General features: G+C 40.6%; 1 protein-coding gene across 1 annotated transcript in view; it reads left to right on the top strand.

The window, feature by feature from the left end:
- Nucleotides 1-1,318: 1,318 nt before the first annotated feature.
- Nucleotides 1,319-15,045, top strand: part of abraxas2 (abraxas 2, BRISC complex subunit) — a 33,128-nt gene continuing 19,401 nt past the window's right edge. The window contains exons 1-6 of the mRNA XM_063071848.1: nucleotides 1,319-1,455; nucleotides 2,316-2,406; nucleotides 7,601-7,637; nucleotides 10,570-10,636; nucleotides 12,804-12,994; nucleotides 13,418-13,537. Of these exons, the coding sequence (XP_062927918.1) occupies nucleotides 1,384-1,455; nucleotides 2,316-2,406; nucleotides 7,601-7,637; nucleotides 10,570-10,636; nucleotides 12,804-12,994; nucleotides 13,418-13,537 (578 nt within the window). The 5' untranslated portion in view covers nucleotides 1,319-1,383. The remainder of the gene's footprint in view (nucleotides 1,456-2,315; nucleotides 2,407-7,600; nucleotides 7,638-10,569; nucleotides 10,637-12,803; nucleotides 12,995-13,417; nucleotides 13,538-15,045) is intronic.

The raw sequence follows: 15,045 nt of genomic DNA, 5'->3' as shown, positions 1-15,045 counted from the left end.
TCTCCCCCCTCCCCCTCTCCCCCTCTCCCCCTCTCCCCCTCTCCCCTTCCCCCCTCCCCCCTCTCCCCCTCTCCCCCCTCTCCCTCCTCCCCCCCCTCTCCCTCCTCCCCCTCCCCCCCCCTCTCCCCCCTCCCCCCTCCCCCTCCCCCTCTCCCCCTCCCCCTCCCCTCTCCCCCTCCCCCTCTCCCCCTCCCCCTCTCCCCCTCCCCCTCTCCCCTCTCCCCCCTCCCCCTCCCCCCTCCCCCTCTCCCCCTCTCTCCCTCCCCCCTCCCCCTCTCTCCCTCCCCCCTCCCCCTCTCTCCCCCCCCCTCCCCCCTCTCCCCCCCCCCCCTCTCCCCCCTCCCCCTCCCCCTCCCCCCTCCCCCTCCCCCTCCCCCTCTCTCCCTCCCCCCTCCCCCTCCCCCTCCCCCTCCCCCTCCCCCTCCCCCTCCCCCCTCCCCTCTCCCCCTCTCCCCCTCCCCTCTCCCCCTCTCCCCCTCTCCCCTTCCCCCTCCCCCTCCTCCCCCTCCCCCCTCCCCTCTCCCCCCTCCCCCCTCCCCCTCCCCCCTCCCCCTCTCCCCCTCTCTCCCTCCCCCCCTCTCCCCCTCCCCCTCCCCTCTCTCCCTCCCCCTCCCCCTCCCCCTCCCCCTCTCCCCCTCTCCCCTCCCCCCTCCCCCTCCCCCCTCCTCCCCCTCCCCCTCTCCCCCTCTCCCCTTCCCCCCTCCCCCTCCCCCCTCCTCCCCCTCCCCCTCTCCCCCCTCCCCCCTCCCTCTCCCCCCTCCCCCCTCCCCCCTCCCCCTCCCCCCCTCCCCCCTCCCCCCTCCCCCTCCCCCCTCTCCCTCCCCCCTCCCCCTCCCCCCCTCCCCCCCTCCCCCTCCCCCCTCCCCCCTCCCCCCTCCCCCTCTCCCCCCCCCCCCCCTCCCCCCTCCCCCCTCTCCCCCTCCCCCCTCCCCCTCTCCCCCCTCCCCCTCCCCCCTCCCCCCTCTCCCCCCTCCCCCTCTCCCCCCTCCCCCTCCCCCCTCTCCCCCCTCCCCCTCTCCCTCTCCCCCCTCCCCCTCTCCCTCTCCCCCCTCCTCCCTCTCCCCCTCTCCCCCTCTCCCCCTCTCCCCCTCCCCCCTCCCCCCTCCCCCTCTCCCCCCTCCCCCCTCCCCCCTCCCCTCTCCCCCCTCCCCCCTCCCCTCTCCCCCTCCCCCTCTTCCCCCTCTCCCCCTCTCCCCCCTCCCCCCTCCCCCTCTCCCCCTCTCCCCCTCTCCCCCTCTCCCCCTCTCCCCCTCCCCCTCCTTCCACCCGCCCCCATCTTGTGCGGCGGAAGTGATAGTTCTGCGGGGCGGAAGTTGGACGCTGATAACGGTATCGGTGTGAAACGGAAGTGCCCGTAACGCGGGGGTGGGAAGGCTGGAAAAAATGGCCGCCTCCGTCTCGGGCTATACTTTCAGTTCTTTAGTGTACCACCATGCCAACAGCTCCTCGGACCACGTAGGTATCAGTGATATAGTGACCGAGCGGGTCTACCGAGAGCAGAGCGCGGGGCTGAGGTGCTGTACCCTTGTGGCCAGTGAGTGTTTTAGTCTGTGGAGAGGCCGAGCCTCTGGTTCCTGTTACCCGGAACCCGGGCCTTGTCCTCCGCTGGAGGTTTCGGTTTGTTTGACGACAAGAGCCGGCATTGAAGCCCCTCGCGTCGGCGACAGAGACAGGTTGGCCAGCCGTCTGCCTCCAGTAGGAGGCCAGCTCAGGCCGAACACTGGGGCTGCGAGGGTGAATCCAGTCGGGGAGTCATTGCCCTGCAGCCTGGGTGGGATGAAGCAGTTGCTTTGGATGCGCTACTTTCCACAGGGTTTTCCTTCTCTGTAGAACTTGCCAATGTCATTGAAACCTTGAAATCTTTGATTAAAAATAATTTTCGGTAAGATACAACGTGCGTAGAGGGTGTCTGCCGTAGAGGACTTATGTTTATTTTTCTGTATTAACTCTGGCTCGTGACTCCTTAAAACACTACCGGTTAGAATAGAGTTAATTTAAAATTCAAACCGTTGCTCTGTTTTATGTATATTAGCATGCTTAGACAGTGTAATTTACGTCAAATATCCACAGAACAGGTTGTAATGATGAGTGTGGTGCTAAATGTGCATAACCATGTGATGTTTTCCCGACTGAAGAAGATTGAGCTCACTGTTTTTAGACAATTTAATATGCCATGGCTTCACAACTCAATCAAAGGAGTGGTTTCCTTACATTGTGAAATAATACAATTTTAATTCTTATTTCTTCTGCACATCAAAGTAACGTTTCGCATTTTGAATTTGTTTTTCTTATTGTTTTAACTTGTATTTCTACAGGAAGGATTTCTTTTGGGTGATGTAAAACAACTTGAGACTTTCAGTATTAGTGACTCACATATCAGTAACACAGAACTGCTGCAAGTTATAGGTAAGCCTTTTGAAATAAGATCAGTTTCACAGTAAAAATAAGGACCTGAATTTTTTTGCACCCTATTTAATATTTGTGATCTACAGTGTTACAAAAGTCAGAGTAACTGCACAATTGCCAGATTCTAATTAAGGAATACATTTATTTTCAAATTCTGAACAAGTTATAATGAAATGTTGTAAATTGTTTTTAGAATACATAATTGAAGGTGAGGAGTAATGGATTTCAAAAATTTCAACTTAAGTGTAGTTAAACAGATCTGTATTGAAATTTCACTGAGAAGTTAATTCATTATAAAATGTGCCAAATTTGTAAGTAATGTTCAAATTGCATTGCTTATATATTCATATGATTATGTAGCAGCAGCAATTTACTGTATTTTTTCCTGTAAAACAATTACCAAAATTCATCCAATAAATGTAGAAGAAAATGGAGGATTTAATGAGTAATCATAGTGAGAATTAGGATCTGTTCCTAGAATTTGACATTGTTACACTTATGTTGTAAGGTGTCTATTTTGCAAAATATCTCAAATGATTTTTTGGGGGTCAGCTTTATTTAATATTTTCTCAATACATTATTTTGGAAATAGTGTATCTTGCTTACATTTTGCTGTATGTTAGCCATATAATTAAGGTGACAGATCAAGTCAAAAAGACAAAGATTGTTTTGATTGCACTAGTGTAAAACATGCTGTACACAGATGTAGTTTTCTCTTGATTCTTTTAAAATTGGGATTAATGTTTGTTAAGATTAGGAAGCATTCTCATCTCCAAAATAGAAAAATCAACCTAAAGTTTTTTTTTTGGGGTTTGATCTTCAAGGGTCTATATTTGAAAATAAGGTCTTAATTTGTATTTTATCACAATCTATGAAAAGTAAAAAGGAATTTGCTTTCCAATGCCGTTGATGTAATTTTCGAGATGTTGTTGAAGTGGATGAGAAAATTGGCTGTACTTCCTTCTATTCTTAAACTAACCATTCTAGAATTTAATTGGTTGTTAAACTATAAGAAGTGCGTTTATTAGAAAGCTATTTTAGTAGTGTTTAAATGCTTTCTACATCTATTATTTTCAGTCATTGATTTAAAGAATACTGTTAGACCAAAGTTTCCAGGGCAGTTTCATCTGTAATTGGTGTTATTACACTGTAAAGTGACTATAATATTAGTATTTATCCACATTTGTAGTTCAATTTGAAAATCCAATAATAACTGTCAATGATTCCCCCCTATGTGCATAAATTATTTACTTCGGTGAATTTGTAAATATTAGTGAATTAACAAAGTAGCTTCCCTGTAAAATTTGCTGAAAAAGCTATGCCTTGTATGGGGTGCAAGTAATATTATTAGGAAATGATATTTAGCAGGCTTTCTGACATTTAAAAAAAGTCATGTATTGTAACTTAATGATGTGATGGGAGAGATGAACTCACAGAACACGCAGATATTCATTTAATCTTTCGTGCACACTTTAATTACACAGCAGGGCAAAAATTAAAGATTGGCCAATGGCTGAAAGTCAGCTTCTGGGATTACTAATAAAATGACCAGCACCATGATGCCTGAGACTATTTAAAGCAAACCTAAATTTATTTTGGGCATTTTGGTTTTGTGTGGTCTGTTACTCTGTTTGCAAGTCATACTGGATAAAAACATCTTTAAAATTGAATTAATGTTAGGAAAATTTAGCAAATCAAGCAACATGAGAGGGACAAATAACATAATTAATATTTCAGGTTTCATCTCTTTCATCATGTTATTGACCTGAAGTACTGTTTCTCTCCAAGTATTCCTGGCTTGATGAATATTTGCTGCATTTTCCCTTTTTCCAGATATCTGGTATCTATATTTTTGTGCTTAGAGGTCCAACTAATGTAACAAGGCAGTGTGGCTTTGAACAATGAGGACGTACTTTAGATTCTTCCTCAATATTACTTTTTTTTATATACTTGGAATATGTAATTTGTGAACAGCTCATCACCTGGCATCAATATCCAATCTGAACTATGTGAATCTAGACCTGCTCCCATGGTTGCGGACCTATTCTTAACTACCAAGTTAGTCAGTTTTATTCTAATGTCTACATTAAGACTAAAGGCAAACTGGACAGAGTAACCAAGTGTCATTCGTCTGTTTAGTTTTATCCTCTGTTTTAGTGTAGATACGAAAGGAATATTTATGACATGTTCATATATAGATTAATGACATGAAATTTCCCAAGTTCCCTTGTTTTTTGAGTTTGGGCATTTGAATGCACCTGCCAGCTTTGTGTACCTTGCTAATGTCTTCCTCGTAAATGTCTGAGGTCTGGTATCTACATCGGGAGATCTGTCCTACAGACTAATTCAGCGATTGGTGTACCCACAAATCATAATTGCAACTTGTCCAGCTCCTCCATTTTAATCCCCAGGTACTTCTGACCTGTCTGTAGAACAACCCCCTCAAGGGTTGTAGTACATTATACTTGTAGCCCAAAGAGTCATCATTGTTGACTCCACAGGCTCTATGAAGTCTCATAGTATCAGTGGGCAAGGAAACTTATTCCTGGTTAACATCCTCCATCATCCCACAGCTGATCAATCAATTCTTTTTCACCTAGAAGAATCAGTAACAGTAGTGGGGTACAGAGTGTACTGTAGGGAGTTTCAAGGTCCATAATTAAGACTGCCATGGAAACCACCACCCAATCTAGCCAGAGATGTAACTGTCAGATTTCTTCTACTACTGTCATACAGACTGCTTTGAGTATTATCTATAAAATGCACAGCACTTAACCATCTAAATTATTCCAAACCCCTGACCTCTGTCACCAAGAAGGTCAAGGGCAGCAGGCATTGAATCACCACCTGCATCTTCTCTTCCAATGTCCATACTGTCTCAATGTCTCATTGTTGTTGGGACTAAATCTCAGAACTCTTCACCAAACATCATTGTGGAAGTACTTTCTTGAAAAACTCTGCAGCGATTCAAGAAGGTGGACTATCACATTGAAGGTAATTGGGGATGGAATGCTGATATTTCTTGCATTTACTAACATCCCAAAAAATGGATTAAATAAAATTTATGTATCATTATTTACTAGAATTGGAGGGGTATACATATAAAACTGAAGACGTTGATAAAAGCAGTAACGTAGCTACTCAGCTCTATTCTATCATTTGAAGTGATGTTAGCTATTTTGTGCTTTGCTACCTTTACTATGTTCTGGATTCCAAAAATGTTTCAGCATGGTCATGAATGTACTCATTATAAAATAGAAAATTGTAGAATTTATGCTCTGCCATCAGTCTCAAATAAACTAACCTATTTTGAAACAAAACAAAATTTTGCAGGTGTTGAAAACCTGAACAAACAACAGAGAATGCCGTATATATTTGTCAGGTCAGGCAGCATTGATAGTGGAAAAATAAACAAGCTAACTTTCCACATCTGTGATCTTTCAATATAATTAGGGAGGAAAGTTAGAAGTCTTTTAAGTTGGAGAAAACAAAAGAATGTGTCTGTGGTGGTGAAGACCAGAAGCAGTTTTGTGACCCAGTTGTGATGCTAATTAAATGAGTCATAAAATTGTATAGCACAGAAGAGGTTCTTTATTTATCTGAAATGGTGAAGTTAATGTTAGTTGTAAGATCAACCCCTGGTCTCCACTCCATTACTTACTTTACCTTTTGTTCTCTGCAAGTTGCATTTTCCGTTCACTATCATCTCTACATTTTAAAACCTCTTTGTTTACGAACATTTCCCTCTACTGTTGGAAGGTCATCTATTTAAAATGTTAAGTTTTTCCGGAGATGTTATTTGACCTTGCAGCTTTCTGTTAAATTTTCAGATTTGCAGCATCTGTCATATTTTAGTTTTGCTTTTTTTTAGAAGAATTCTGTTCAGCAGTTTAAAAAAATTAAACCTAAGATCTGGTAACCACATCCAAAGACAATTACCTTCAGTAAGGCAACTTCAATAAATTTATGAAGTAAATTGCAAGAGTATATTTTCAATACACTGGTTAATTGCATGAATCCAGTTATCTGTGCATGATATTGATAAGAATTTTAACCAACATGATCTATTATCCAGTTGTTCTTTCGTTTGTTATGGCAATAAATCTGATGTCACAAAATTTCGACAGCACTTGTAATTATGCAGTACTGTGAAAACATCTCAAGATGTGTCGCAGAAGCATTACAAGGCAAAATTTGGCTGCTTGACTTGCGATATGAAAGCAGTTTTACAAAAGGTCGATTTTAAAGTGTTTAAAGAGAAACTGATTTTCAAAACCAGAAGTGGAGGAGTGCTGATAAATGTGACAAAAGGAGATTAATGGGCAAGAGAATGGAGGGATTTTTTTTTGTGAAATTGTTTTAAGTCTGAGGAATTTCTTACTCTGCAATCACTGTGGGTTTGCAAATACAGGAGTGATGGGGAGGTTTAGACTTTTTTATGCTGTGGACCCTACCATTAACCAAGGGGTCTGTGGACCCCAGGATGGGAATCTCTGGTTTAGAGAGACTTTTGTAATTAGGTAAAGTACAACCACATAAAGCTCTAAATTTAGATGTTTGCTAAATTTTCATTTTTTAAAAACTTTTCAATGTTTATTAGATTAACATTGTTTTGATAGCTGTTTTTCTTCTTTTTCCTTGCCAAGGAAGTAACTGATCCTACAGTGAGGTCTGTCTGAAATGCAATGTGATGATTAAAATAATCCATGAACTGCACCTTTTAAAATAGCATAGGCGTTTCACTGACTCAAAATAAATACCTAAAATATCCTGTGATATGAATAGGATGGCAGACATTTCTACTTGTGTTTCCTGAAGTACAAGTGCAGAATGAACTTCCATGCATTTTATTTTCCAGCAATTTTCTAAAACTTCAGCAAAATTATGGTTTGGTCTAATATATTTTATAAAATTAATCTTACTTTGAAAATGGGCAGCAGAAAAATAGTTGCCAAACTCACTGTTCCTTAGATTTAATATTGCTGGTTGGCTTCTGTAAGGTGGAAAATGTAAAAGTTGTAAATCTAATGAATAGGAACCTTAGGTGTAGTAACTGCTGCTTGTTTCTATTGGTGATAATTTTTAATCTGCTCTATGATTTATCCAGTCAGTTTAGCAATGGTAAAAATGTTATTCTGCACAAAGTTTAATAATTTCAGTATTAAAATGTGAGTTTACTTTGGTTCTTTTACAGAAATTCATAATCATGAGCCTGGTTATCAACTCTTTAGGTAAGCTAGTATAATCTGCTTTACTAATTCTTGAAAAAAAAAATTTAATAATCATAGAAATTGTGAATAGTTTTGGTTCAAATGCCAAATTTGCTGGTCATTCCAAATGGTAGATGAATTGTTAAATCATTTTCTTGTCTGTTGAATATTTTGGGTTTTCCTTCTTGTTAACTGCGATATTCTCAGTGTTGTTCATCTGTCGTTTTTTTCCCTTGGGGTACAGTATCGAATGTGGTTCTCAGTTGAATTGTTCACTTCTTGTTTCATCATTTCCTCTTCATCTTTTTGTCATCTAGGGAGGCCTGACCTAAGCTCCCCTATCTTTTCTAGGATATGTACCTAGCCTGCTCTTGAAGCATCTCTTTAATGGTAATGGTTGTTCTGCTGCAGTTATAAATGCAATTCTTAATTATAAGGACATAAGAAATGGGAGCAGGAGTAGGCCATCTGGCCCATCAAGCCTGCCCCGCCATTCAATAAGATCATGGCTGATCTGTCCGTAAACTCAGCTTCATTTACTTGCCTTTTCCCCATAACCCTTAATTCCTTTACTATGTAAAAACCTATCTAACTGTTTCTTATATATATTTAGTGAAGAAGTCTCAATTGCTTTCCTGGGCAGAGGGAATTATATCTTTGGCTAGTACAATAGAGACATTTAAGAGACTTTTAGATAGGTACATGGATGAAAGACATGAGTGGTTAGGGGCTATGTAGGAGGGAGGATTAGATTGATCTTGGAGTAGGCTAAAAGGTCGGCATTTTACTATGTTCTATGTATTGCTGGCTTTAACAGCTTTCACTCCTTTGGAGATAGTACTCTAATTAAAAGCTCAATTTTAGATTGACACTGTACCCTTTCCAGACTAATCCAGCAGTGTTTCCTTTCCTCAGATCGAGTAAATTTTCCTAAATGGATTTTTAAAAAAATTCTGCATGTAGATAGCTGGGATGTCCTTGCATTGTTATTTTCTAGTTATCTGGCATAACTCCTATGCATGTATGAGAGTTGGGAATCAAATATTTCTGCCGTCTCCACTCCATTTTCAGCTTTTGATGGCCAAAAGCTCTTCCCTTATCTGTCTCAATGTGATGTTATTTTCATTTCAACTTCACTGAAACAGATGCTGTTCCTGATCTCTCAGCATTCTCCTTTAACAGCACTATACAATTCCTATTTAATACCTTTCTCCCACTACCCTACCTTTCTAAACACCTCATCCTGGAGTGTTATCCCTATCTTTTCTGCTTTGAGTCTCTTTGGGGTGTATTGAGGGCATAAATTACTTAAATTTTATGCAGCCTCATAGTTTCCTTTCCATCTGTTCTTGCAAGGCTTTCTTCTTGTGTTATTCACAATAAAAATCATTATAGGGCAAATGAGGAGCTTGTGATAAGTGGTGAGGTTTGCTTTACCTTGGGTGCTGAAACATCTTGTTTTGTTTAGTCAGCACAGACCACTGGCTTGTATGCATAATCCTCTGTTTTGATGCCCTCCATTTCTATTCCCCACTGCCAGATTTCAGACTATCATTGCTGTTCCACTACCTATTTAACCTCATTAAAAATAAACTGAAATGTTCTGCATTTAGCTGTCAACTCAAATCTTCTGCATATCAAGTGTTGAAAAGACTAAAGCCATAAGGGATTCCACATTTGCTACTGATTATATTATTCTTGAATACTTTTTGGGACCAATTCTTTGTGCAACCTCCACTCTAATTTATCCAAACCAGCATAAAATTTTCTTCTTTCCCTTTTTACTCTTTCCTATGCCAGTGTGAAGTGTTTCCATGTTGATGCATGGATTTCAAAATAGTCATTCTCTAGTCTCGCCCCATTGCTTCCTTCCAACAATCTTCTGTTCCTTCAATTTTAAACTGTTGGAATTCTACTTCCTTTGTTTTACTTTGTTTGGCAAAGTTTTCAGTTTCATTTGTACTCCCTTCTCCTCAAAAACCTTTTCCTTCACTTCCTGTGTTGTACCAGTGTCTCTTTCCTTATCTTCTCTTGCCGGATTCAACACGTGAATCTGTGGAATATTTTCTTTTGTTACAGACTGCATGTCAGAGTTTGATTAGGTTGAAGTTAACATGCTCTCTTTTAAGAAATTAAGTTTCTCCAAGTGCTTATAATTTAGTTTTTTTTTGTTGTTTCTCAGTGCTTCCCCTCTGTAGATATTGAACTTACTGGCCTATAGATACTTGGGACATCCTTGCATTCCTTTTTTAAAGAATGAAACATTTGCCATTTTCTGGCCCGCTGGCATAATCAATTGCATCTAGAGACGATTGTAAATTTTGATAAATATTTCCAGTATCTTCACAAAGTTGTAGAGGGTACGGTCAGGCTTGAATTCTCAGATGTTCTGACTTGTTTGGAGAGGTCTTAAACAGGGCATTGAATGATATTTGAATAGAAAGGGCTGTTGGAGAATAAAATTAATTATATTTGGCATATGAGGGATAGCTACTCAATGAGGAATGTGAAGCCAGCAGTAAAAATCCCACTACATCTTGTTTCATTTTATTTTCTGTCCTTCCAATTTGGAAATCTCCAAATAGCTTCACTGAATCAATTAATGACGCTCTTGTAAAAAGGTGCTTAAATCAGTAAATATAGAAGTTTGAAGTGCAAAGACAATTTATTGAAGTTCCCAAAAGATTTAAGCATTTCTTTCAATAGACTTCTGTAGACATGTAGTGTTAATATACTATGCAGATAGCTGCCTTGATATGTATTGACGTTAGTTGCAGTTTGCAAAACATCCACATGTGTGTACACTCTCCATATCATACTAAGTGAGCATAGAGAAAAATCCTTCTAAAACTATTTTCCTAAGCATCCTTCTGTATTGGTACTCTTGGAAATTTGTTGATACTGAAATACTTTGCCTAATATGGCATTAATACCTTAAATTTGTTGTTTTCAGTTTTTATGACTATGCAGGAAGAGTTAATGAAGAGAGTCTGGATAGAATTCTCAAAGGAAGGAGAAAAGTAAGTGTTGATTTGTAACTTGCATTTTCTTCCTTTAAATGTTGTAATGTAGGGTTAGACCATTCAGCTCTGAACTACTTGCAACAAATATTTTTTTGTTCCATACACAATTTACTTCACTTTGACACGTTACTGTTTTTGGCATCCACAGTTTGTTTTGAGGAGATAATTAAGTTACCTCACTATCCTTTATGCAGAACAAATGCTTCCTGATTTTGTGTGCAACCAACATGACTTTAACTTGTTAACATATATCTTGCCAGAGAACGTAATTCATAATTTGGAACACCTCCATTCACTCCTTGGCCTTTTGAGCTCTTAAAAAGACAAGTCAAATTTACATAACTAGTCTACATAGATGCCTACAACAGGAATTCTGCAGATGCTGGAAATTCAAGCAACATACATCAAAGTTGCTGGTGAACGCAGCAGGCCAAGCAGCATCTATAGGAAGAGGTGCAGTCGACGTTTCAGGCCGAAGTCGACTGCACCTCTTCCTATAGATGCTGCTTGGCCTGCTGTGTTCACCAGCAACTTTGATGTATGCTACATAGATGCCTGGTGTTTTGGAGAACCTGCTGTATAAGTTGGCTTTCATGGGTAAATCCAGTTCTTCATATGAGGTGATGGTTTGATATAAACAAAATTTCCTTCCTTTCTCTACCATGAGGTAAAGAATAACATTTCATGAGCTTTTGACAACTCTTTGTTCGATTGGTTTCAATAGGTACGTTTAATGTCAGAGACATGTATGCAATATACATCCTGAAATCCTTTTTCACAAACATCTGTGAAAATAGGAGTGCCCCAAAGAATGAATGACAGTTAAACGTTAGAATCCCAAAGCCCCCACCACGGCTCTCCCTCCCACATACAAGCAGCAGCAAGGCAATTACCTTCCCCCGCCCCACCAGCAAAAAAGTGTCAGCGCCCTCCAGCACAGCTTTTGTCCATCCAAGATTTTTTGTATTGTCTTGTGGAAGATCAAAGAGATCTTGGGGCAGTGAGGAGGATCAAAGAGATCTTGGGATCCATGTCCATAGGACACTGAAAGCTGCAGCGCAGGTTGACAGTGTTGTTAAGAAGGCGTATGGTGCGTTGGCCTTCATCAGCTGTGGGATTGAGTTCAAGAGCCGTGAGGTAATGTTGCAGCTATACAAGACCTTGGTCAGACCCCAGTTCAGTTCTGGTTACCTGACTACAGGAAGGATGTGGATACTATAGAAAGAGTGTAGAGGAGATGTACAAGGATGTTTCCTGGATTGGAGAGTGTTCCTTATGAGAATAGGTTGAGTGAACTCGGCCTTTTTTCCTTGGAATGACAGAAGATGAGAGGTGACCTGATAGAAGTGTATAAGATGAGGAAGGGCATTGATCGTGTGGATAGCCAGAGGCTCTTTCCCAGGGCTGAAATGGCTAACATGAGGGGCATAGTTTTAAGGTGCTTGGAAGTAGATACAGAGGGGATGTCGGGGTTAAGTTTCTCACACGATGGTGGGTGTGTAGAATGCACTTGGCGGTGATGATGGTGGAGGAGGATACAATAGAGTCTTTTAAGAGACTCTTAGATTAAGTACATGGAGCTTAGAGAAATAGAGGGTGATGTGGTACGGCAATTCTAGACAGTTTCTGGAGTAGGTTACATGGTCGGCACAACATTGTGGGCCGAAGGGCCTGTAATGTGCTGTAGATTTTTATGTTCTATGTATTAGATGCTTTGTGTTGCAATGCAATGTGATTGAACTATAGAACATAGAATAGTATAGCAATACAAATCCTTCCATCCACCATGTTGTGCTGATGTATATAAACCATGATCAGACTGAACCTTACCCCCTACAGAGCCCATAACCCTCAATTGTTCTTAAATCCATGTGCCTATCTAAGATTCTTTTAAATGCCTCTGATCCAATAGTGTGCATATATGTGCATAGTTTCCAGACTTTCCTCCTTTGGCATGTTGTAAAAAGAAAATCACATATTTGATTTGGTGAGAACAACAATGATGGATTTAAAAATAAAATGGTTAGCTTCTTACTCAGAACTTCCTTCAACCTTCACCGCCTCTTCCTTTCAAATATTTGACTATTTTCAGAAATATATTGCACTGTGTTTATTTTAAACAAGTTTCATACCCACAAGTCCTAATTACTTATTTCCTTTGTAGAATGTTATTGGCTGGTACAGATTTAGAAGAAATACACTGCAGCAGATGTCCTACAGAGAACATATTATCCATAAGCAGCTGACAAACATCCTTGGAGTGCCTGATCTAGTCTTCCTTCTATTTAGTTTCATCTCCACAGCAAACAACTCAACGCATGCTTTGGAATATGTGCTGTTTAGACCCAGTCGCCGGTAATTAATTTCATCTTGATTAGTCTAAGGTTCATGAATTATTTTTCAAAACAAAAATCCTTTATGGTTAAAGATAAATTATTTACCTTTTTAAAATAATTTTTTCCAATTTATTCTCTTATCATTTTATCTCCACAAACCTACTATCTTCCGCATATTGACATGATGGTAGATGTGTACAAAATATAAATAAATAAATAAATTCCCAGATTGTGGCATAGTTCTGTTCCTGTAAACTGTTCATGACATGAAAAAAATTTGCAATTTAGAAATGTGATTTCCCAGGTGACAGAAGATGCCAAATACATTTGGCTGGTTTCCTAAATACTGCTTTTTTTTTATATGGGCATTTGTGAACATTTGTGTATTCAGTTTTTATAATTTTATGTTAACTCTTTAAAACAATCTGCTTTTCCTTTGAAGGTATGATCAGAGAGTTTCACTCACAATCCCTAATTTGGGGAACACTAGTCAGCAAGAATACAAGAGTTCCTCAGTGCCAAATACATCATGGAATTATGAGAAGGTCGTTACAGAACATGGGTACGTATTAAATAACTTTCAAAATGTTCCAGCAAGTAATACAGTGAGAATGTGCAGTGATATCTTGGCATTTGAATTGGAAGTTATTTGATGATTCCTGTTTTCAGGCTCTTAACACTTGGTTAATCTAAAATTCAAAGTACATTTTATTTTAAATGTACATGTCACCATATACAACCCTGAGATTCATTTTCTTTTGGCCATAATAAATCTATAGAATAATAACAATCAATGAAACCCTGCCCAACTATGGTACTCAACTAGAGTGCAGAAGCCAACAAATTGCAAATACAAAAAAATGAAATAATATTGAGAAGATGAGATGAAGTCCTTGAAAATGCGTCCATTAGTAGTAGGAATATTTCAATAATGAGGCAAGTGAAGTTACCCCCTTTGGTTCAAGAGCCTGATGGTTGAGGGGTAACTGTTCCTGAACCTGGTGGTGTGAGTCCTGAGGCTCCTTCAGCTTCCTGATGACAACAATGAGAAGAGCCCATACCATGGATTGTGGGGGTCCCTGATCATGGATGCTCCTTTCCTGTGACAGTGTTTCATGTAGATGTTCTCAATGGTTAAGGGAGGCTTTACCCGTGATTGACTGGACCACATCCACTTCTTTTTGTAGTATCTTCCATTCAAGAGCATTGGTGTTTCCACACCAGGCTGTGATGCAGCCAGTCAATATACTCTCTCCCATAGGTGTTATAGATGCGTAGTGGAAAGTAGTTTCAGAAAGTCTTTACTCTAATTTTATATTTCAGAACATGGGTGACATTTTTTTAGGCAGGAATTTATTACTCTAATTGCATTTGTGAAGATGGTCATGAGCTGTCACCTTAAACTGGAGCAATCCCATTTCTGGTGTCAGTACTACTGTTGTGTTATTTGACTAGGAATTCCAGCAATGAAGGAACAGTAGTATGTTTCAAAATCAAGATTGCTTTCACTTGAAGGAGAACATGTAGGTGGAGGTGAGAGATTTTTAAGATGCTATCAGGTTACCCTAGGAAGAAACTGTAGTGCATTTTGTAGTGGTAGGGATTACTGCTGTGATTTCCTGGTAGGGGAGGGAATGGATGTTTTAGAATGCTGGATGAAGCACTGCTTTCTCCTGGATAGTTTGAGCTGCTTGAGTGTGGTTGGAGCTGTGCTCAAACACGCATGTAGAGATTGTTGTAGTTGTTTCTTGGTTGAAAGATTTTGGGGTATCAGAATAAGTTGTTTGTGGTGAGGTACCTAGATTTTGACCTCATTTTGCAACCACAATAGTTCTTTGGTTGGATAAGATGAATTTCTGATTGGTGGTGGGCTCTTAGGATGTTGGTGGCTGGTGATGGTAATGCCACTGAATGCCAGGGGTAGGTAGTTGTTGGTGTGCACTTGTGTAGTACAGATTTTTTTTTGCCAATTTTCAACTTGAGTGCGAATGTTCTGTGTCTTCATTTTATAAGCTGTGAACAATCTACAATCATCAGAGAAGATTTCCACTTCTAGCCTTACGATGGCTA

This window comes from Mobula hypostoma, chromosome 19 (assembly GCF_963921235.1).
Source record: "Mobula hypostoma chromosome 19, sMobHyp1.1, whole genome shotgun sequence".
Taxonomy (NCBI): domain Eukaryota; kingdom Metazoa; phylum Chordata; class Chondrichthyes; order Myliobatiformes; family Myliobatidae; genus Mobula; species Mobula hypostoma.
Note: the sequence above shows the minus strand (reverse complement) of the source record. Positions and strands in the feature narration are given on the sequence as shown.